A 25256-nucleotide genomic window follows, 5' to 3' on the forward strand; every position below is an offset into this window, starting at 1 on the left:
CTAAATGTTTATTTTTTTAGATTGATAAATATAAAAAACATATTTGTTAACTTTAAGAGTAAAGAGAGAAATCGTCTGTATTTCTTAATTGTAAATGGCACCAAATTGTATTCAAAATTGAGCCACACTTATGGAGCTCCACAGTTCTTTTCCTGGTGTTTTGGTTGACATCTCTTGATTTTCCCATGTCAAAGAAACAGGCTCTGTGTTTTGCCTTATATGCATCCACAGCTGTGCCACCTGTTTACTCACATGGACTCTACTAACCTATCAGAAGCTTCTTCAGCTCAGAATGGAATCGTCTGGAGTTTTCTTATTAATTAACAATAAACTTAGTGTATATGTACTCCTAAATATTATTCTGACATTTAACTAATTCAAAAGATATTTCAACATTTATTTATCTAAAATAAAACAAGTTTACTCTAAATTGATGTTTAACAGTAAAAAAAGTTTTTATGTTTTCTCCATAAAATGTAAATATCTGGTTTCAACTGTGAGTATACTGCTGTGTATTGAAAGTCCTCTTGTTTTGCATAGATATACTGAACAACATCCAAAGCATAATATATAAAATAGCATCTACCTGAGTTTTTTCTTTGAAAGAAGCTCCTTATGTCCATTGTTGTGTACATCAGTACACAACTGAAACCGATTTAGAGAGTTTGTTTAGCCGTGGAGGGTAACAACTGAAAATATGAAATGTAAGCTAAGACTCTCTAAAAAATCAGCATTGCTGTTCGGCTTTTTATTTATCCATTCGTTGATTCACTCGAAGAGCAAGTAACGCAACCAAGTGATCAGTTTGATATCAATCTTTTGTGATACACCGTCATATTTACATTATTAGTTCAGTATGAATGATTTGCTTTGGTACCTGGTCAAACTTAAGCTCTCCTCTGTCTGCAGCAAACTCGCAGGCAGCAGCTTCTCCCCCCTCGCTCACATGGGTGCTGTGCTCAGTCGCCTAGTGCCTGAGCTCGGATCATACCACAATTAGGGGGAATTTACGATGGTGCGCTCTGTGCTTCGTGTGTTTTTGTTTTATACAGTTTTTAGTCAGGCATCTAACTAACAAATTACACTCCAAAAGACCCCATGCTTCTGAAAAAATGACCCGGGCTTAAGCCCAGTAAACCACCCCTCCGCTCCGCTGATGGTTGACTCCAAATCTCCCGAACATTATGTCGATTTGAGAACACAAGACCGAAACAGCGAGACCGAGACCAAGACAAAAGTCCGTCGAGACCAAGACGAGACCAAGACCACGTAAAAGTGGTCTCGAGACCGGACTCGAGACCAAGACCGGTCTCGATACCACTTTTACACATCCAACTCTAGTCTCAGCTGACTGCAGGTTTCCCCGATCTTGTAAATAGTACATTTGCATAATGACTGAAACCAGCCCACTGAAGGAACAATGTGCTGGGAGGTCAGTTCCTTGATCTTAATGAATCAATTAACCACTGATCAATGGTCATGAGTACCATTCACAGAGAGTTGGGGAATGGCTGCAATCACAGCATTGTAAGATGGCGAAAGATGTACCCTTAGGCCCCCTCCTCGATTCAGTGATGGTCTTTCCCTTTTCATGTAAATGGCCTCCTTGACTCCAAAAACCAGCGTTCCTCCCTGTCCAGGATGTTACATCCTCATCCTTGAAAGAGTGTCCACTGGCCTGTAGGTGTAAATAGACTGCAGAGTCCTGGCCTGACGAGGTAGCTCTTCTGTGTTGTGCCATTCACTTCGCCAGAGGTTGTTTGGTTTCCCCGATGTATAAATCCTGGCAATCCTCCTGCACTTCACAGCGTACACTATGTTACTCTGTTTGTGTCGGGGACCCGATCCTTGGGGTGGATCAATTTTTGGCGCAGCGTGTTCTGGGGTTTAAAACCCACAGAGATGCGGTGTTTAGAAAAAATGTGTCTCAGCTCATCCACTCCTGACACATACGGGATCAGTAAGGATTCAACTGACAACTGCTACTTAGGCAAGGCAAGTTTATTTGTATAGCACAATTCAACAACAAGGTGATTCAAAGTGCTTTACTTAAGGGACCAGTTGTCTTTGCAGCCCGATTCAGAGAGGGAGTGGCAGGAGTGCTGCATTGAATGTCTACACTAATTTCTGTTGGAATTAATAAAGGCTTGCAAAAAGTGTTTTTCTCTGTTTCTAGCAGACCATGGGTAGATTCACTTGCTACTAGGCTGCTTGTGGCCCGTTGGCTGCTGTAGATGTTGTGGTGCTGTCTTGGCTGACACACCTCTGCAACATAGCCCGGAGCTCTGGATTAGTGCCTCTGGATTGCCAGCCTAGAGTGGTGGTTCCCCTTTTTAAGAGAGCAGTCCAGGGTAGGCTCCAATCACACATTCCTCAGCCTATCTTGGGAGGTCTACATCTGAGTACTGAAGAGGAGTCTTTTAGTTAAACCTTGGATTCAAGACGAACAGTGTGTTTTTTTCCCTGGTTGCTAAACACCGGACCAGCTCTTTGTCCCCTTGAGAATATCCCAGGGAGCTTCTGTTTAGAGTTTTGTCCCAGTGAGCAACACTTAATAAATGGCAGACTTGTGCTTTTGTTTCAGGAGGACATCTGAAAAGAGACTGACTGAACAGACCAATCAGTCAGTTCCCTATTTCTATTTTTATTTTAAATTCTGTGTGGAAACCACAGACGTTACTTCCTCTTGCTGATTCCAGATAACGGTAGCCTGATTCTGATGACTCTAACCACTTGTCTTCTGCTTTGGGCAGTAACAGTGTTCATGTTGTGAGAACGAGTTTGCATGTTGCTCTGTGGTAAAATGTATCAGGCTGTCTGATAGAAGACAGCAGCTTTGTGGTCGTCTGTCTTCCTTTTTTTACAAACATTCCCCCAAAGTTCTTTGTGGTTACTGTGTTTCACAGCAGAGCTGCTAAGAAGCTGTTAGAAAAAAACACAGTGAGAATCTGCTGCTCTTTATAAAATTGATCACTTAATCTCTTCATAATCAAAATAAAAACTGTTTGCCATAGAAAAAATGACACGGCTGTAGTTTTAACTTCAGTGTTTTACTCTGCAGAGTGCAATCCAGCTACAATCTACTCAGAAGTGAGAGCAGGCGACGTCTGCCATGGACCGAAAACCACCAGATCAAAGAGGCCCAAAGGTACAGCTGCACTTTAACTTTGTACAGAGCCGAGCAAACCACGTGTTCACTGAAGCTCAGTAAGTCTAATCTCTGTCAGAAAGGAAACTGTAAGTTTGTTTGAACTGTGTGTTTGTGTTCACACTTTAAACCAGAGCCAGACACCATCTACTCTTTACTGAAGTAGTCCACCAGTCCAACCACTGACGTCCAGCTGCTGGTCTCTAACTGGTCCTCCCAGCACCTCAGACCAGAAGACATCTATAGATTTTCACTGAGATAATTCAAAAATAACTTCCTATTTTAACTTGCTTTAAATGTTTTTTTTTATTGCAAATGAGAATATAAATATGTTAATATGATTCATAACTCTATTATTAATATCTTTATTCATGTTTGTTGGTTCTTGCAGTGGGAAATTATTTTCCGCATTAATAAACCTCTCTTCTAGTGTGTTTTAGTGTTTTTCTCACGTGGTCGTGGGCTTCAGAAATATGTGAAATGGAAAATGTGACTTGTTTGGTTGTGGCTAATCGATGCACACCTCCTTACATGCAGAGAAGCTGAACAACCACACGCTAAAAACTGCACAGTGGCTGAAAACTTCACAGAAACACTTTACCACGTGTTTTGCACGTTTGAGGCCGAAGAATTTATTTATTTAGTTTTATTTTTTATTTTTACTGAGAACCAAGCAGCAGCAAGTTACATGGCAAAAGTATTCATGTTTAATTATGTTTGAAAATTTAATAAAAAAAATATGCTAAAAATTTCTGGTAGCAGCTTCTCAGCAGAGAGACGTTTTTATATCTGATAAAGTAACTCAGACTAACTTCCTGAACCAGCACAGGGCCCTTCCTGTTTAACCTCTCACAGAAGCTTAAGATGACCACAAGTCACAATCAAAATCTTTTTCCATCTACTGGTTGATCTGCTTCATTAATGACATCAGTTTAAAGCCACGAGCGAGACGGGACTACTGCTTTAACTGTTTTCAAAGCAGAAGATAAGACAAAAAGTTTGTGTTCAAACTGCAGAACAAAGCAAAGACTGAGCAGGTTTGGTTTGTTTAAGGCAGCTAACAGTGAGAGGCCTGCAATAACAACAGGAAATGAAAGAGACGAGCACTACAAACACCTGAATAAGAAGACCGACTTTTAACCAGCGACTTTGACTGAACGTCAAACAGACGTTTGACTGAGAGTTACAGTCGTTAAGATGCGAGCTCACTGTTTGTTACAGGAGACATTTCTCCTCACAAACAGCAGCAGCAAAAAAAAAAAAGTAAAATTGAAAGGTTTAAAAGTAGAAATAAAGGATGTCAATATTTTAATTTTTAACAGGGATGTTGATGAGTGAATGAATTTAAATTAGAAAAAAGAAGAAATTTCACATTTTCTAAATTTAATTATTGCTAATCATGAAGTTCTGCTGCTTCCTGTTAAAAGCTAGTTCTTCTTTCCCACAGTCACCAACCACTGCTCACAAAGCATTTCATGATTGGTGAGCTTTTCCCTTAATGTTTATGGACTTTAAAATTTAAGGAACCTGTGAACTTGTGTAGAGAGAAAAAAATAATACAGTTATTATTAATTCTTCTTCTTTTGGTAAAAACTGGAAAATGCAGGAAAATATTTCACAGATGATTTCTCAATAGTCACAGATGGTGTTAGCGCACAGCTCACTTCCTCTTTGTCATGTCCCTCACTGTGGGCTCACTTTTCAGCCTAAATTACAAAGGCTTCAATGACAGGGCTGTGCATTTAGTGAAACAATATGTAGTGCATAATTACAAGAATTACAAGAAGAGCAAAACAACACAATTTATTTTAACTCATATCTGACAGGAGTTGGAACAAGACACATGATTGAAATGTGATTTAAACAAAATATATGTTTTAATATTTTGTGAGTGCATTCGTTTCAGTGTTATATGTGCTGCAGTTGTGGAGTTGACCAGTTCTTTACAACATTCTTGTGTTTAACAGATTTCAGGCTCGGTCCACTAAAACAACACGGCAGTAAACTTGGATCCTTACAGGTTTTTCTGTTTGTGGAGGTTTGGAAGCACACTTGCTCACCACCTCTCTTCTCTCTTTGTCATGGTCACTGACCCAGTGTTTTTGGTTTTTGCACTTTTACTTTTGATTTGATTGTGAATTACGACAGTGTTTATTCTGTGGTCCCTCTGTTCTGTGTCGTCCCTGCCTGTGTATCCCTTCTAGTGTAGTCAGGTCTCTGTGTAAAGCCGCATCTCTGAGTCTGTCTTCTGTGTTTTGAGCTTCCTGTTTTGTTGTGATGTCCCGTCGTGTCTGGTTACTCCCAGCTGTGCTCTCCCTCTGTGTATTTAAGCCTTGTGTCTGCCTTTGTTGCTGGTTTGTCTGCATTATTGCCCTCCGTCATCCTGAGTGGTTGCTCTGCATCTGGTTTCAGGTTAGCTTTATTCTTAGTTTTCCCAATTTAGGTTTTGTCAGTCTCGCACCCTCGCCTTTTGTTGTATGTCATCCTCCTCAATAAAGCTCACTCTCATCAGAAGCCGTGCTTGCATTTTGGGTCCTTAAATAACTTACACCATGCTGGCTGTGACACTCTTATTCACTCTTACAGACTGACTGCAGCATTATTTACTTACAAAACTTATTCTCCGAGCAATAAACTCCTGGAAAGCTTGTGTTGTGAAATCAGTGGATGATTGAGCATGCATCAAGACAAGACGCAGTAAAAAACGAAAAAACAGAACTCATGAAGTTAAAATGGGTGGCAAGAAACAGTAACTTTCCTGTCTCTGTCTAACCTCAGAAAGATTATCACCAGCGAAGCTCCAGCACAGTGTCACTGCATCGATTACACACTAACTTTACACTTAACTCTTTAACGCCTGAACCATGAAATACTTGCCAAAATTTCTAATCCCTCCCTCCTCAAAAGAAATGAAACTTCTGACAAATTGAAATAAACAAATAAATTAATAAATATGAATTTAAAAACGAGCTTTAATTTGTATCATATTTTGTAACATCCGGCTTTATTATTTTATTTTGTTATTTCAGAGGCAGAAAATCGCATTGACGATGTAGAAGTGTCAAAAAGTCATGAATCAGATGCGACTCTTTGAGAGTCCTTGCTCTCTGTTCATAACTCACCAACACTTGAACTACTTTCTGAACCAGCGAGCGACATGACCAGTGACGTCACTAACCCTTAAATCGAGCTTCTCTACAGCCTTCCTGGACACGCGCTCGGCGGAGTACGCCCCGCCCCCTCGGGTGGTTAATGTTGTAGAAACGTCACATTATCATTAACGTATTATTAAGCACGCGATCCAAACACGAGTGATTTCTGCGAATGAGTCCACTTCCTGTGGTGTGAAACTCTTCTGTCATACTAGAATGAACAGCCTCGCCTCTGTCAGCGCGCCCAGCGTGGCTGTGGCTACAATGTAGCTGCCATCACCAGTGTGTGAATGGGTGGATGACTGGATATGTAAAGCGCTATACAAATACAGGCCATTTACCATTTAGAAGACGCTAGCATGTATGCTAAAAACAACCATCCTTTTTCAGATCATGATGACGTATTTGTTCTGGCGTGGAAGGGATTTGTATTTTTTAAACGGTTCCACCAACTAAAGGAATGGAGTGAAACAGAGACTGTGATCGTGAACTCTGTGTTTTAAAGGAGCAGCTGGGCCGTGGCTGTGGGTGCAGCAGGAAAATGAACAGCCTTTACAAGCCAGAGCCCACAGACGGGAAACAAAGAGACACAGACTCATACTTTCAAATGAAGACAGTCATTTCTCTAAATGAAGATTTTGGGCTGTTTTAAAACAATCAAAGTAGTTTTAATGTTCACCGTGTTTCAGCCTGAATTAGTTTTATTAGTATTTCAGACTTCAGGATGATCATGAGTGGATTTTACTTCAGTCACAGAGTCTGAATAAATGAGCAGATATCCTGGATCATCTCTGCAGCAGGAACAGGAAGCAGGAGACACGATTTAATTTCTGTGTGTAGCTCATTTATTTAAATCTGCAGCCTTCTGTTGTTCATTATGTTCATCCATTAGTAAATAAAACTGCATTTCTAAAATAAAATGTTTTAAAACTGTTTTATTATTTTGTCTGGTCTTTTTGTTCAGCAGCATTCATGTTTTAGCACAAATACTGTAAAATGGCAGAAATGCTGTATTAAGCACGAATCATATGAAAAGCACAAATACTATATTCGGTAGAAATATGTTTTAGCAAAAGTACTATATGTGGTGTCAGCAGGTTGAGCAGGTCTTCTTTGTGTGTTCTGTGTATTGAGCAGAGTAGAATGAAGGATGATGGCATTGTATTCATTTCCTACATCACCGAATAAACAAACAAACATTCCTGTTACAAAGAGTTTGTGTTTCATTATGTGTTTTTTAAAGTTCGGCTCAGAGAATCGAAACAACACTGAAAACATGCTGTGAATAAAATAGTCAATGAAAACGCTTAAAGACCATTTTAAACCGGATCACTGAACAGAAGCTGCTCCTGATAGTTTTAGTTTTCATTTCTAAGATGTCTCTAAGAATCGATTCATTACTGATGCTCAGCAGAGAAACAAAAAGTTAAGCAGCTCGGCAGTGACATCACTGGAATGTGGCGTTAAACACCTCGAAACAATAAGTTGGCGTGACTCCATCAGTTTTCCTCTGTTTATACCTGCACCGTAAAGGATCCACATGTTACTTCCTGGTATATTTTGGACGTACCGAGTTTAACTACAATGACTCTGTTAACATCAGCTGGTCTCTGCTTAACTCTGCTGTTTGTCTGTGTGGTGGATTTGGCCTCTTCAGGTGAGCTCTCCTTCAGGTACTACTTTCTGTTTGAACTTCATGAACGTTGCTCTCGTTTACTGTAAAACTGTCAAATGCCCCCAAGACAGTCTATCATTATGTCCTTGAAGTGAACAAAAAGGGTTAAACTGAAAGATACTGTTTTATTCTCAGAAGGATAGATTAAAAAAAACATCAGCTTTTCTGCAGGTCATGTAAGAGTCTCAGGACTCTTGTGCTACGAGGCAGGGGTGCAGCCCCTCTCCCCTCTTTTTACCCGGACCGCCATGAGTGATGTCACGAGGTAAAGGAAATGTGTGGAGGAGACTTTATAAAGAGTAGCTCAGAGAATCTGACAGATTAATAATGTGAGTGTGAACACAGTATTCACACTCAGGTGTGACCACAACAACCGATGTGTGAAAAAAACAAAACAAATCAGTTTACAACCTCTAACCAGCTGACTTGCTGACTGCAGGTGTGAAAACGCCATTAGACTCCACCCACCATGTCCCACCTTATCCTGATGAAGCTTCAGAGAAACTGGGACCTTCGGTTTGTTCATGCAGCTCAGATAGAGCAGCAGAAACAGTATAAAGGTCGTGATTTTAAAGAGAAAGAAACGTACAGCTAGGAAATGACATCATCTTAGAAACTGCAGCACAGCAACAAACAGGAGAACCATGATGTTCAGTCACCTTCATATATTCTGATCTTCATTCAGAGAGAATCTGTGTGCAGAAACAACCATGACAGCAGCAGCAAGTCAACTTTATTTATGAAGGACGTTAAGCTCTGAACATATAAATACGTAGTCAGGCTCTCAGACTGAGTGAGTGCATCTCACTATTCAAAGACACTTTTATTTATTTATTTATTGTTAATTTTTATTTTTAAGTTTTTGAAAACAACAGTGCAGCAAAAACAAACAGACAAACAAACAAAAACAGAGAGAAAAAACACACACATGGGAAGAGTTACAAAAAGGAAGGAGAAAGGAATAAAATACATATGACATATGTGAGTATATCAGGGCTCCAAAAAGGACCCTAAATGTACCCCAGATTTAGACAGTTGCACTATACAGTTTTCAGCAACGCTGGGATGTCCGACTCCTCCAAAGATCCCTGTTTTCCACTTTGCTGATCATTCATTGCTGATTATTTATTATTCTAATAATTTTTATTATTGTTATTATTATCAGAAACACAAAGACCTTAGATCCAACTGAAAACCTTTAGATCCTCCTGTTCTCTGTTCACACTGATCTCACCTGGCAAAACTATTTTCTGGTGATTTGATTGTAAGTGGGAAGTACCTGCGCAGCATAGGTTACCATGGTAATGTACACAGGTAAGAAGTAAACCACCTTCACAGTGAATAAAGTTCAGAGTTACGCTGCAAGTTATCTGAATAAGTCAAAATGCTGCCTCACAGCACAGACCTGTGACAAGAACTAGAACAAATCCAATTTTTCTCCTTTTCTCTGAAATGTGCCAACTTGGCCGTGACGTCACTGAAAGTAGATCGATGGATGAGCATCAATGTGCTTTTTATTTTGACTTCATGAACAAGCACCTGAAACTCTGCTCTCGTTTACTGGAAAACTGTTAAATCCCCCCGAGACTCAGTCTGTGCATGATGTCCTTGTAGGGAACAAAGACGGTTAACATACAAAATAAATGAATAAAAATACGCAGCTCGTGTACGCGGTTTGGCTGGAGTGGCACATTACAGGTCCTGGAAGGGAGGTTGTTTTTTTTTTGAGGTGAGACAGGAGCTGGGTGTTGTGCCAAAAACAGATTTATAATCTATCCGTGTGTTTTTTTATGTGTAATATCTTTACATATGTTTACAGACTTCAGTGAACAGCGTTTGCAGGGTTATATATAAATTAAAATAAAAAACTTTTATCTTTATAGCTCTGTCTTCTTGTACTTCCATTATAACCAATCCGGTCGTTTTGTCCACTTACAGAACTTGTTATATTTTGTTGCACATCCTCGAGGCCAGATTACTCTTGAAAAGACATTTTTAATGTCAATTAGATTTTTTTTAACTGGATAAAGAAAGGATATCTGAAAGTCACTGCCATAAACTGATTGCGGCTGCTACCGTGTAACAGGAATGTTGTTTTTGGCTCAAGTTGACTTGATGTCATTCAGGAGGGAAATATTTGATCTGTTTCACATATTCGAAACCAACAAGGCATTTATAGCAGTTTGAATATAAGTAATCAGCTTTTGGCACAACACCTGTTCATAGTGGGAGAGGGCCGAGGAGAGGGAGAAGAGGAAGAGAGGATGGATGTATGGTAGGAACTCAGAGCATGGCCCGATGGTTTTGTTTGTCGAGAGACATGAAAAGAGGTTTGGAGGTGTAACATTAGTATTTAGAGATGGACGTTTGTATATAGCTGTTAAGACAGAAGAGCAGGAAAATAAAGTGTTAAATACTGACAGAAGACTGTGAGAGAGAAAAATATTGGGGGAGTTTAAAGTAATGTGGGAGGTAATCACAGTAGAGGAAGATTTAGAAAAACAATTAGCCAAAGTAGGGCTCAGCAAGATTAAGAGACTGATGAGAACAGCCAATGAGGAAAGAGTTGACAGAGTGTCTGTAATGCTATATATTGCAATAACCGGTTCTTCCAGGCAGAGTTAGGGTGCCTGAGTTTTCTTGGCGTTCACTTGGATTTTTCTCTCTATGCAAACAAAACAAACCGTGGGGTGAGGGAGGGGACAAGGATACAAACTCATCAGTTCAGTTACTGACTGTAGACTCCGCCCACCACTTTTATATGCTTTATTTTATGTGACGTTCAACAGTGAACTCTAAGTTTTCTTTCTCATCCCCCTCCTCTCTGCTCCTCGTCTCTCTGTGTGTCTGACCTGAACCACTGCTCTCACTGTCTTTGGAATATCTGCAGGAGATTCAGCTCCCACATACCAACAGGACATCAATAATTAATAAATGCTGTCTTAGTCTTGCTCTGTATTTCTTCCCTACAGTATCTGTATGGCTGCTGTAAACCAGAGATCCATAACTCTAATTTCAAAGGACACAAGGACAGAAAACCTCTTAGATGAGTCAAACCTGATAAACTGCTTCAGAGTTTTGGTGACTATAACAGATGCATGATGGAGCGACCACATAGCTCACTTGCAACACTTTTATTTTCGGTTCTCGGAACAACAACCACCTCAGGACCCACTTCACTCTGCTGTTAAGTCGCTGAGGCGTGATGAGCTGATGCCGCTCAGGTGTGCCGGCCTCCCTCGCGCCACAGTGACTTTGTCCCAAAATAAAGTCCAAGAAGTGTCAGCAGAGCTCACTGGTCTCTGATCCTCTCTCTGATTGGCTGCTGTAGAAGTGAACAATTGCACTTTGACTTTTAACCTCTCTGCTCTGTGTGGTTTCCTCTATCAGAGCAGACAACCATCACAGCTGAGTCTGGACAGAACGTCACTCTGACATGTGGAGCTCCATCAGACAAAACCATCAGAGCTGTGAAGTGGAGCAGAGCTGACCTGGGAGATAAATATGTGCTTTTGTACCGAGATGAGCTGTTTGATCCAGACAACCAGCATCCATCTTTTAAGAACCGGGTGGATCTGCAGGACAGACAGATGAAGGATGGAGACGTGTCTTTGATTCTGAAGGATGTGACGACTGCTGATGGTGGATCATACAAGTGTGGTGTCCTTGTGGGAGAATCAGCATCATGGGAGATCGTGGGAACCGTCAACATGAGTGTCGCTCCTCCAGGTGAGTGATCAGAGGTGAAGCTGCTTCCTGGTTGTTGGACTTTACCTGATTGCGGACACGTCTCCTTTTTCTCCTGCAGGTCACACAAAGGATGGATCTAAAGCACAGATGAATCATCTATCAGGTTCTGGTGTGTTTCTTCTTCTTTTCCTTTTTCTTGTTGTCACTGCTGCTCCTGTTTGTCGTTGGATTTTCATCTCCAGAAAATTAAAAAAGAAAATATTTCAGGGGTCATACTAGTCTCCTGATGGTTTAAAAACACTATTTAAAAATGATGTTGGTTCAAAAAGATGAAGAAACAGATTAGGTGGTCTAATTCATGATGGTTTCACACTACGTAACATTGTGATGATGGAACAACCAGAAGGAAGGTCGGCATAAAAAACAGGAATGTTTCAAAAACAACGAAGGTTTAAACAACTCTTAGGACCTCTAACTCTCAAAATATGAAAGCAGAAATATGAAAGGATTTATTAAATATATTGAAGGTATTAATAAAACTATGACCTCATGCTTATGAGTAAACTTTAACCAAACTCCTGCTTCATTTTCACCTGTGCTTTAAATTTATATAAAACCAACGATGTGGTTTTTGGGAGGTGGTGCAGCAGTGATGTTGTGTTGCTGCAGCTGGAGTTTGTCTCTTTAAGTCAAAAACAGACACCAGAGGAACACAGTCACATCTGCACAGGAGGACATACTGGTACCTAACGGACCAATCGCAGTCATCGTGGTCGACACAACATGCAGCTACACTTTTATGTTTGTATGTGACAGCGTTACAGAATCCCTCTGAATGTGGAGCTGACATGGATAAAATGGTGACAAATAAATTTTAAATAGGAATTTTTTTTATTTTTAATCTAACTTTTGTATTTTTTTTATCATTGAAACAAAGTATAAAGCTTCTTCTTGTGTTTATTTGTTTATTTTATTTGACAATGCTAAGATCAATATAACAGATGTGCTGCATACAGTAGGTGATTTGTAGCTTTGGGCACTTCTTAAGCTTTTTATCTTAAAATGTCAGACTGTAACTTCACTGCTGAGCCTCGAGTTAAACTGTCTGTGGAGGAAACTTCACACTGAGCTGAGGAACAAACTCTTCATCATCCTCAGCAAACAGCAGAGTCTCATCCAGTGATGAAAACAGACACCAGAATTCCTCACAACGTCCCAACACAAGCACCGAGATGTTTTTTGCTCTTTTATCATCATCATCATCATCATTAATATTATTATTATTATTGTACTTGTTTCTTTTATTATGTTTCCCGCAGTCATGTGCATCTTGTGCCAGATTGTTGTGCACCAACATGCTGAATAGAAATCACTTTTTTGCAGTTCTTCATAAATCTGAATAAAAAAAATGAGTTTTTTCATCCTGACATCTATCAGCTTCATGTCTATGTTCACTGTTGCCGTCCAATCAAGGCAAAATGCCAAAGAAGTAATGTTCAAAAATAAGGTTTGATGCCGATACCTCTTCATGCCACTTTATATGAAACAGCTCATCTCATAAATTAACCAGCAGAGGGCGACGGGGAGCCCGTCCATCCAATGCTTTCCCTTCTCTTCAAATAGAAAATAACTTCTCACTACTGTGTAACATCTGTCCGTGACTGATAGTTGACTGTGTGCTGTTCGCTTTCACAGCACTAACAGTGTGTTTACAGGAGGTACTGCACGGTGGATCAATCTGATGCTATTTTTCTGTGTTCATGACTCCATCAGTTTTAACAAGATCACCAACAGCACCGACTGAAATGAAGCTCCAACCCACAACAGAGCCTCCGCCCTGTTTTACAGCAGTAGAAGCTCACTGTTGTAACCTCTTCCTCCGAACATACTGAAATATATATCTAAATATATATATTATTATTATGTATATAGTTATTTATCTATATACTATATACTGATGATGATTTGAACCAAAACTGTAAAATTTGGATTCGTCACATTATAAGACCTGTTCCAATTTTCAGTGCAGCTCTTGTGTAATTTGAAATGCTGCCTTTTCATGCATCGTTTTTCTTTAGACCTGATTCTTCTTCTCTCCTCGACTTCTCCTGTTTCCACTTTAACCCGAGTTTTGAGCTTTTAAGAATCATATTGTTGGTGCAATAACATTATACCATAAAATTTATTTATGAAGCACTTTAACATAAAACCAGAGTTGACAAAGAGCTCTATATACGCAAATAGCCTAAGCAAAGTAAAAATAAAATAAAAGTAAGATAAAATAAAATAAAACATGTTAAAAACAAATTGAGTCAGTCCCCTTAAACAGTGCCAAAGGCTTCAGCAAATAAATATGCTTTAAACTAAAAAAATAAAATAAAAGAGGCCTTCCTAACGTGCAGATTCCACAACATTGGAGCAGCTACTGCAAAAGCACAATCACCATTAAGAGATTTAAAAACAAATAAGAGAATTTTAAAACACTCCTAAAATGTTCAGGTAGCCAGTGGAGTTAAATTAAAATGGGGGTAATGGGCTCAGACTTTTTTGTTCCAGTTTAAAGACGCGCTGCAGCATTTTGCACAACCTGCAGGCGCCTAATGGACGCATCACTAACCCCGCAGTAAAGTGCGTGACAATAATCCAGCCTAGATGTAACAAAGGCATGGATTACTGTCTCAAAAAGCTGTTTTGATAAGATGGGCTTTATTTTGGCTGATTGCCTCAAATGAAAAAAACTAGATGTTGCAACAGCTCTGACCTGGCTTTCAAGTTGAAGATCTGCCGGCATTTAAACTCCCAGATTAGTGATGACTGGTTTAACAAACTGTGCCAGCAAACCAAGATTTATAGTAGTGGCCTCAGAAGTGCCACCAAAAACCATCACTTTTGTTTTCTGCTCATTAAAATGTAAAACGTTCAAAGTCATCCAGGCACTTATTTCATCTGAGCAGCGGGTCTACTGAGAAGCCATTTATCTTTTTAAGTGGGAAATAAATCTGGGAGTTTGTGTCTGTCAAACTGTGAAATCTTTGGCAGGTTTCCTAAATTTAACTAAAGAAATGTGAACAAATGTGTTGTTGTGACAGACTTCAGGTAACAAAGTCTCTAAAGTTACAGTTGAACATTGGTTCTCTGCTTAATTGAAAAATGTGTATAAACAAACTGGTTGATCCCTTGAATAAGTTCCTTTTACTGCCTGAATGATTCAGGCTCAGCTAATAGGACTGTGTTAAAAATGAGTGTAAAAGTAGCCAATGTCCAAAGACAAACCTTCATCCTGGAGAACTGTTGCTCAAGATCGCGTTTAAAAACTGACAACAATGTGTCACCGACTGGAGGCAAAATAGGGAGAAATTTATGTTCATAGTTATATATTAGAATAAAATGTATCACATGAATCTTAATGAATTTAGCGATCCACCACTGTTTGTACGAATGGAGGAAGAAAGCGTGCTCAGAGGAAGAGGGCGGGCTTTACCTGGTGTCAGTGACAGAAATGAAAAAAAGCTCAAATCATCCACTCGTCATATCAACACAGCTGAGAAGCTGAAACATGAAATTTAACATGTTCATCATTTCAGTCAGCTGTAACTGTCTTTACAGTTTTGTGCTGCACACAGTGACCGTTACTCTCTGAGCTGTTTGTGGTTTAAGCAGAAACTAAAGAAGCTAAATTTTCTGTTTTGGGAGGAAAAGGAAAGAAAAGAGTTCCAGCTGTTCCAGCTGCTGATGTTAAAAAGAGGAAGTGAAATGTCTGAATCCTCCATAAACAGGCCGTGAATCTAAAGCTGTTTAATGAAATATGATCTGTTTTAAATACATTCAGTGAACTCACTCCAGTGTTTCTTTTACTTTTTTATCATATTTATGTGACACCGACATTTCCATCTGTCAGATTGTAACTGACTACTTTTACTCTGCTTTTGTAGTATTTCTACTCACTGACACCTTAATGTTACATTCAGCTGAGCTTGAACGTGAACATCTGACTAATCAGTGGCCTGTGGAGCCACGAGCCTCGGACCATCATCAGCAGCAGGTTTGTAGTTTTCAGTTACATGAGTGCAGTGATGACGGCGATTTAAATATTAAATTATATTAAATTATTTTATTTCATTAAAATAAAATACTAATAATAATACTACTAAAGTATTGCATTAAGTTTTTAAGCTCATGTGATTAAAAATAGTCCAGCTGCAAACATCTGCTCCTTCATTCTTCCTCTTTTCTCGATGGACATGTTGTCAGACTCCTACGTGTCCTCATAGTTATCTTTAACCATCATTAAAAAGAGTAAGGAGCTCATCAAATATATCTTTAACCATTTTTAAAAAGTAAGGAGCTTATAATGCTACCCTGAAAAGTTCATCTTCACCTACAAACCAGCAGAATCACCATTTATCAGGACCCATCACAGATTCAGCTCCTCTGTGCTTAATAGTCCATCTTTGTAGAACAGGAGTGTTAAACGAGGCCAAAACACAAAATATGTTTTTAGTTGCACCCAAACAGGAAAACAGACCGAAACAGAAAGAGCCAGACTACTGTCACTGTTCTCAACAATATATATTAACTTTTAAATATTTTCATTTTCCATCAAAATCTCACACACACGCGACCCGGTCTCGGATAAAGCGGATGAAGATGGATGGATGGATCAAAATCTCTTCAGGATAAATTTCAAATATCAAAATGCTGATGAAAGCTTTAAAATAAATGTTGTTTCTGATCTCATGAAAACATTCAGACCTTTGGGACTCAGTCAAGCTCTCAGACACTGAGCCATGACTCTGTGGTGCATCTCATCCAAATACACGTTTTATATAATTTATTTCATGAACTATTCAACACTGAACTGTAAATTCAATCTGTAGATGGATCCCAGCCTGTCTTTGTATGTCGAATGTGTTCGGCTCACTTCTGGTTCCCTCACCACTACATGCTGTTCGTTCTTGTTTTCCTGTCCCTCCCTCTTTCATTCACTTTTCATTGATACATGAGGATCTGCCCGGACTAGCAGCAGCCACCTGTCATCGCTGAGGCCTTCCCCAAACTGCAGCCTCAATTCATCTACTTGAAATGCTGTCGAACCTAAAATGATGATGTGGTCTCAGCAGGCTGAGCAGGTTTTTATTTGCATGTTTCCAGCTGATTCAGAAACTCTTCAGAGTAAAATGAAGGACATATTTTTACATATTTTAAATCAGCAAATGAACACATGGACATTCCTGTTATAAAGCGACTCAGCTTTTGCTTAATTCAAGTGATTGCATGTCTACTGATCTCTAATCACAGCATAGGTTACCATGGCAATGTACATGTAACCCTGGTAAGATTTACAGCAATCAGAAGTACAGGGTTCTTTGAATGCATCGTAGTCCTTGTCTGATAGTTTAATTTCCGGGCTTGCCCTGAAGGCACCATCTGCAGCTCCGTGCGCGTGAAGGTGTGGTGTAGAGGAAAAAGGACGGCAAGGAAAAACTCCATGCTGCCGCGGAGCACGGTTTTTTCCAGTTGAAAGAGAGGAAAGAGGTTTAATTAACATTTGTGAGAGAGCTGTCGTTAGCGGTGAACCACAGACGGGTACCTACCTGAAAGGAGCCGGAGTATTTCTTTGAACTTTTTGAACTATTCTGGTGAGTTAGCCTAGCTCACTTAGCACCGCTATTGCAGTTCAATGCACTGGAAAAAATAACTAACCAGTCAGAATAGTAGTAAATGTGTTTAATGATGTTTAAGATGTGTTTTCATAGTATTGCAATGTTGTGACAGTTTTGTTTATTATGAGTGTCTAATGTTTTTACTTTCTTGGGCCTGCTAGTTCAGCCGCGGCCAGCTAAGTGGTTATGCGCAGTTCACGTGCAATAGCTGTGCTGTTACTGTAACTGCGGGTGATGCACAGTAATACGGTGTATTTACTTTTAATGTGTCACAAGATGCAGATTTATTTTAATATTTCAAAAGAACCAAGGACATTAGGAACAAGGACATTTAAGGAATGTGGACATCTAACATTCTGCGTATTTGTGTGCAGACTGGTTTTTTTTTTGAGGTACAGTTCCATGGGTGCCAAGTGAGGAGCTGGTATCGTGGGTCTAAGACACTTGCTGCTGTGGAGGCCTTCTCTGTGTCAGGACGCTACACGTTGATGCCTGCCGTACCAGGAGGGCGGTAGGGAAAAAAACAAAAGGAAGCCCACCTGAGAGATACCTTATCATTTTCTTTTGCTACTTTTTCTCCGCCTGAGATTCAGGTCGTTTTCAGTTCTTAACCCAGGACAGTGGGTAACTGAATAAACTGACACCATAAGGAACTGGACACTCACATGCTATTTTCTTTTCTTTTTCCTTTTCTTTGGGGTGTTGAAATATTGTGTTTCTTGTCTTACATCTATTTTGATTGTTTCAATTATTTTTGTGATGCATTTGAGATGGTTACTGCATTTGAAGGTATCCCTACATTGAGGATGAGCAAAGGGAACTGATCCAAAAGGAAATATATAAAGCAAACTTTGTTTCATAAACCTGTGGTCGTGCGTGTTATGTGGGTTGGAAGTCTCATTGCTCTTACAGAGTTGCTACCGCCAATCTCCTTCCCAAACCTAGATTCGGATATTGTAGACATTGCACTTGGGCGAGCAGTATAGATCATCTCTTTATAGATAGAGGGACACACGTCCAGGTTACATACAGGTAAGAAGTGAAGCACATTTATAGTACATTACAACCCAAGGTTTACCCTGAAGTTATCTCAATAAGCCAAAATCCTGCCTCACAGCACAGACCTGTGACTGAACCAGAACAAATCTAATTTTTCTAATTTTCTCTGGAATGTGCCAACTCAGCAGTGACATGACTGGAATGTGGACTTAAATAGACCGAAACTACATCGATGAGTGGGCGTGCCTCCATCGGTTTTCCTCTGTTTACACCTGCACCATAAAGGATCCACAGGTCCTGTTTTTTCCCGGTATATTTTGGACGTACTGAATTAACCTACGATGACTCCATTAACATCATTATGTCTCTGTGTGGCTCTGCTGTTTGCTGATTTGGCGTCTTCAGGTGAGTTCTTTACTTTCTGTTTCCAAAAAAGTTGATTCTGTTCATCTGGACGGAGTATTTTCAGTTTCTGCACTTTGTCTTTAGACTTCATGAACAAGGCCCTGAAACATTGCTCTCCTTTGCTGTAAAACTGCTGAATTTCCTTGAGACCAGCCTGTGCATCCTGTCCTTCTACTGGATAATGATGGTATAACTGATAGTGTTGTTTCTCATAAGGATAGATTAAGAGGAATCCTGAGCTACGAGGCAGGGGTGCAGTCGTAAACCAAAAACCCCTCTTCACCCTTTTTACCCTGGCCGCAATGGAGGTTACACGAGGTGAAGGAACTGTTTGCAGGAGACTTTGGCTACGTCCACACTAGCCCGGATAGATTTGGAAACGGTGTTTTCGTCTGAAACCACTCCGCGTCCACACTAGCGCTTTCAGTCGTTTTCAGAGAGTTGCGTGTCCACATTTAAATGGACAAAAACGCTTACGTTCCAGTTCTGCACATGTGTGAAACGCAAGACGTTTCGACCTGCCTCGTTTTTGTCCGCCGTTTATTTACTTTTATTTACTTTACACGTATCAATGAGATGGAGTTGCAAAAGCGAGTGAGAATTAAAGAATTTGAAGAAAAGCTATCTGGAGCATGTACAGACTGATATTAATCTTTTTTTAGGGCTGTCACAAAGCAAACAAAACAATGCTGTATAATGCCCTCAGCTCTCTTTTTTTTAACTGGTCACATGACTGCATCACATGACTAAAATGTGTCATCGTTTTCGAAAGTCTCCGTTTTCACTTCGACTTAAACGCATCGTCTTCAAATGTATGCGTTTTCAAGAGCGTTTTCAAAATGCTGCGTTTTCCATCAGCTAAAACGGCGTCTCAGTGTGGACGGGAGGTTAAAAGGGAGAGAAAACGATTCGTTTTCAAACGAAAACGCATTAGTGTGGACGTAGCCTTTATGAGGAGTAGATCAGAGAATCTGATGGATTAATAATTATGTGGGTGTGCCTTCGGTTGTTTACTCCGCTGAAATCAAACTCAGGTTTTCTTCCCCAACATTTGATTCTGTTCATCTGGACATTTTCAGTGGGAGAAACATTGGACTCATGGACTGATTCTTATATAGCGCTTTTCTCCCAGAGTACTCAAAGCGCTCTGTACAACATGCCACATTCACCCAATCACACCCACATTCCCACAAGCCCTGTCTCTATACTTGGTGCTTTCTAACGATTTCACACACATTCAGCCACCCCTCATCCAAGTGACTTCTTCAGTCTCAGCTCACTGCAGGTTTCCCCAAACTTATAAACAGTACATTTGCATAATGACTGAAACCAGCCCACTGAAGGAACAATGTGCTGGGGGGTCAGTTCCTTGATTATTAATATGCAAATTCTCATGACGCTGGCTGAGGTGGTAGAGCAGGTCAGAAATTAACTGGAAGGTTAGTGGTTCGATCCCAGCCTCCTCCACTCTGCATGCCAAATATCCTTGGGCAAGATCCAAACTCCATGTTGCTCTCCTATACATCATGGGAGTATGAATGTTATGATGATTGAGCATGAAACTCTTGGTTGGTTTGTGCAGGTGTGAACACAGTAATCACACTCAGGTGTGGGCCACAACAACCAGTCTCACTGCAGTTTGTTTATGGTGTGAACGTGATCCAAACTTGCTGCCAGGGGCTCGTTACAAGTTCGGGCTAAAAACGTCCCATAGCCACGTGTGCTTTATAGGCGAGATATCATCTGAATTTCTGGAGTGGGACCACTCCTCCTTCATGCCCTTCTGACCTCAGACTATAAATGCCCCCTTCTCCAATACCTGCTGTTCTCATTTCCATGCCCCCCTTTCCCCCTCTCTTCTCCTCCTCCCTTCCTTCATTCACTTCTCGTTGGTGCATGGGGGTCTGCCCAGCCCGGGAGCCATTGCCAGTCCCCTTCAAGGCCTTCCCCAAACCGCAGCACCAGTTCATACTTCCTCATCCCTCTTCGCTCATCGTTTCTGAGGATGTGGTCCCAGCTAGTGAATTCTCAATACAGGAAGGAAGTAGAAGTGTGCAAAGGTCTGAGTGGTTCAGCAACATGCCCCTGCTGACTGTAGACTCCGCCCACCATGTCCCATCTGATCCTGATGGAGCAGAAACAGTGAAAGTTTCAGTTCATTATCAGATTGTGATTTTAATGAGGAAGAAACATACAGTAATCAAATGACATCATCTTAGAAACTGCAGCACAGCAACAAACAGGAGCACTGTGAGGTGAAACATGATGTTCAACTTAATATAATCTGATCGGAATTTAGAGAGATTCTGTGAGAAGGAACAATCATGATAGCAGCAGCAAGCCAGCTTTATTTATGAAGGTCTTTAACCTCTGACAGAAGTGCTGAATATAAAAATACTCAGTGTTTTGAGCCATGTGCAGCTTGCTATTCAACAAGGGCGTAGATTTGGCATGGACGGAAGGGACATGTCCACACCAATAATTTGATTTCTTCGAGCATAGCTGGACTGGCCATCGGGCATACCGGGCATTTGCCCGGTGGGCCGCTGGCGATTTTTTGTTTTTATGGGCCGATGGATTTATTTATTTTTTTTAGGAAGGGTATATATAATAAAAGGTGTTGGATTGGCCAATTGGTCATGATCGACTCTAGGCTGGACCAATTACAGCCGAGGAGGTCAAACTTTAAAGTTAAGGTGAAAAGGAACGCGATTTGTCCCGTACTACTTCAGCTAGAAAGTTGCTAATTCAATCATGAAACTGATCAATGATCAGCTGATCGGCTTTTCTCTCTGTGCCAGAAAGAGGAAACCAGCGGATGTCGCGCTAAACAACAGCAGCGCGTTTAAGCTTGATCAGCTGTTGTTAGAGTTTATTTAATATTAATTTCTAGTATCAGCTGATGTTTGCTGGAGCCACAGCTGTAAAGCTGCTGGTCATGATGTCGGTTTGGATATGTGGTGAGAGGGAAACATGAAGATGAAACCAGGAGATGTCCTTACTGAATCATCAGAGCTGTGATGGAGAAACAGGTTTACCTTTTAGGTGACATGAATGAGTTGAAGGGAAGTTATGAACTGTTTCTGAGAGACAAATAACCCCAGGATCCTTTTTTAGGTAGCTGACAGCTGGTAACTGTGCAGGGGCGGGTCTAGCAAAGTGTTGCCAGGGGGGCAGGTAGGGCATTAACAGGGAGAGGTGGCACAAAGAAATACTTTCTTATTCTCATTTAAAATGTCTCGCTTTTAAAAAATAATTATCTGAATCTTTCAACCAACGTTTTCATCTGATGTAAAATGTATAGAAATCCATTATTGTATTCAGTAAATATTAAGTCTCGTTAGTATAAACCCTAGTAAGTTATAGTATTCTTTACTTTGGGAAGGAACCATCTGTGCAGTCTGCAATTCTGTTGAAGAAAGATGTTGAATCTATTTAATTACTGGAGAAAAATAATAGATTTATGTGCATTTGTTTTATACGTGCATTAAATTTAAATCGATTTTGTTAGTTAAGCATCTTGAGGCAGAGGGTGGGGGAGTGGTTCCCTACTTTTTTCTTTTCTTTTTTTGCTGGGAGTTGGCAACCCTTTTAGTTATAGGTATATGTAATTATAAATTGGGTGTTACTGTTCAGAATACCAGAATAGGGAAGGTGCTGTAGGTTTAAGCTTATTATAAAGGCTTTAAAGGATTTATGACTTTTCCTATAATACCATGGTGGGCCGGTCACTAGTCAAAATGCCGATATTTTGTCCCAGTCCAGCCCTGCTGAATTTGAACTTATTTTTATTTTTGTATGATACCTGATTTATATTGAATATGGCTGAAGGAAACTAAAGTCTAAAATACTCATTTGTTTAATTGTAATTTAGCATTATATAACTCACACATAAAACTATCAATTGTAATTTTAAATGGTTTAAAAGCAGGTGGAGTAGCATATGTAGGCAAATACATTTCTCCTTTTGTTGTGAAGAAGCAAAGACAAAAAGGGAAAAAAACTGAATCATTCGTCCCCACCAATGCCAAAACAAAATCTACGCCCTTGCTATTCAAATACACTTTTATATACTTTATTTTATGTAACATTCAACAGTGAACTTTAAATTTTCTTTCTCATCCCCCTCCTCTCTGCTCCTCGTCTCTCTGTGTGTCTGACCTGAACCACTGCTCTCACTGTCTTTGGAATATCTGCAGGAGATTCAGCTCCCACATACCGACAGGACATCAATAATTAATAAATGCTATCGCATCTTAGTCTTGCTCAGTTTTTTTTCCGTTCTCTGCGCTCTACAGTGTTTATATGGCTGCTGTCTGAATCACAGTAGAGATCTATAACTCTAATTTCAAAGGACATAAACACTGATTACATACAAACAGGAGTCAAACATGATAAACTGCATCAAAGGTTTTGGTGACTTTGTCCCAAAATAAAGTCCAAGAAGGTTTTTCTTTCTGTCCTCTGTGTCAGCAGAGCTCACTGGTCTCTGATCCTCTCTCTGATTGGCTGCTGTAGAAGTGAACAATTGCACTTTGACCTTTAACCTCTCTGCTCCGTGTTGTTTCACTCTCAGAACAGAAAACCGTCACAGCTAAGTCTGGACAGAAGAAGGTCACTCTGACATGTGGAGCTCTAAACAAAAACATCATAGTTGTAGAGTGGAGCAGAGCTGACCTGGGAGATAAATATGTGCTTGTTTACCGGGACGGGCACTTTCTTCCAGACGACCAGCATCCATCTTTTAAGAACCGGGTGGATCTGCAGGACAGACAGATGAAGGATGGAGACGTGTCTTTGATTCTGAAGGATGTGACGATTAATGATGCTGGAACATACGAGTGTCGTGTTCAGAGAGAGGGAGAGGACATGAAGCTCGTCAGCATCATCTATCTGAGAGTTGATCCTCCAGGTGAGCAGCGTTCATTGTGTGTGATCAGAGGTGAAGATGCTCCCTGTCGTTGGATTCTGTGCTGTTCTTCACTCATTACCTACATGAATGCTGACATCTCTCCTGTTTCCCTCCTGCAGTTCAGCCAGAACACACAAAGGATGAAGGGAAGGAGGATATCGCTGGTCGACTTAAAATCGGTCTGTCATTTATTGGTGGGATTGTTTCAGATTTTATTTTATATTCAGTGAAGGTGAAGCTGCTTCCTGATTGTTAGACTTTACCTGATTGCTGACACATCTCCTGTTTCTCCTGCAGGTCACACAAAGGATGGATCTAAAGGACAGATGAATTATGTGTATGGTTCTGGTGTGTTTCTTCTTCTTCTTTTTCTTGTTGTCACTGCTGCTCCTGTTTGTCGTTGGATTTTCATCTTCAGAAAATTGAGTCGGGGTCTCCAGATAAAACTCGCCAAATAAAAATCCAATAATCAGGATCAAATAATAATCCTAAACTAGAGCTCAGGAGGTTAAACTGAGTCAGACCAACTGTGTTGATGAAGAGATGAACTTTAATCCTGCAGAACTTCAGTCACAACGCAGGTTTTCAACAGGATGAAACCAAAAAGTTTTGTGTGAGTTTTATAAATGTGGGATGTTAAATGATACAAAATATGTTTAAATACTGAATAAACTCAAATAAAAGATTTTGACAGATGTATATAAACTTGGTTAAAATGATTTTATATAAAGTTGGACTGTAGGAGAGAAGCTGCTGCTGTCTGAGCCATAATCTGACTGTTTTATTTTAAACAAAGATGTGATTTGTAATAAAGAGATCTGTTATTCAGGGTTCACTTTCTGTGTGGTCTACAGTGCTGTCAAACAGCACGTGTCTCCTAAACTGAATAACTGGTTGTGCAAGTGTGTTGGCAGCAACAGCAACAATCAGTCTTTTTGATAACCTGCACTGATCGATGCTGATCTTCGGAGGCCTGTTTCACTACACTTTCCTGACCATGAACACCACTGTGCCACGTGTTCTCCATGTGTGGATAACGACTCTCATCATACTTCACTGGAGTCCCAGAGCCTCCGAAATGAATCTGTGACCTTCCCAGTCTGATAGATGTCAGTGACTTTGTTTCTCAGCTCTTCTGTAGATCGTGGCTTGTCGGACACGTTCTACTTCAGTGACTCTTGATTCAGCAAGTCTGTCAGCTTCATGTCTATTTTAACTGTTAAAGACAAAATGCCAAAATATAATATCCAAAATTAATTTTTGATGTTATGAGAAAATAAAGTGTGACAAATATGGAAGTAAGAAATCAGTGGGGAGGCTGATACTTAATATGAAACAGCTCATCTCATAAAGTCACCAGCAGAGGGCGATGAGGAGCTGACCTCCTGGTTAAAAGGTCAAGCTGATGCAAGCTCATCCATGCAATGCTTTCCCATCTCTTCAAATACAAAGTAACTTCTCACTAATGTGTAACAACTGTCCATGACTGATAGTCAAATAAGTGTTTTCCTGTCAAAATATGCTTTTACAGCATTGACAGTGTGTTTACACGAGGTTCCTATGAGTAAATTCCTTTTTATGCCTTAATAATTCATGGGTCGGGTACTAGGAA

General features: G+C 40.1%; 1 protein-coding gene across 3 annotated transcripts; it reads left to right on the forward strand.

Moving 5' to 3' along the window:
* The first annotated feature begins 16992 nt into the window (after window positions 1-16992).
* LOC308412167 (coxsackievirus and adenovirus receptor-like) lies at window positions 16993-24645 on the forward strand. Of its 3 annotated transcripts, XM_080906319.1 has the most exons (6): window positions 16993-17304; window positions 17703-18360; window positions 18513-18732; window positions 23309-23644; window positions 23764-23823; window positions 23942-24645. In XM_080906319.1, exons 3-6 carry the CDS (start codon window positions 18669-18671, stop codon window positions 24100-24102), a joined length of 621 nt encoding a protein of 206 aa, XP_080762445.1. In that variant the 5' UTR covers window positions 16993-17304; window positions 17703-18360; window positions 18513-18668; the 3' UTR covers window positions 24103-24645. The 3 variants fall into 3 exon arrangements, with proteins under 3 accessions (XP_080762445.1, XP_080762444.1, XP_080762446.1); XM_080906318.1 differs by having other exon boundaries at window positions 17703-18732; XM_080906320.1 differs by having other exon boundaries at window positions 17703-18732; window positions 23459-23644.
* Window positions 24646-25256: the final 611 nt, after the last annotated feature.

Source organism: Rhamphochromis sp. 'chilingali', assembly GCF_963969265.1.
Source record: "Rhamphochromis sp. 'chilingali' genome assembly, chromosome: 1".
Lineage (NCBI taxonomy): Eukaryota > Metazoa > Chordata > Actinopteri > Cichliformes > Cichlidae > Rhamphochromis > Rhamphochromis sp. 'chilingali'.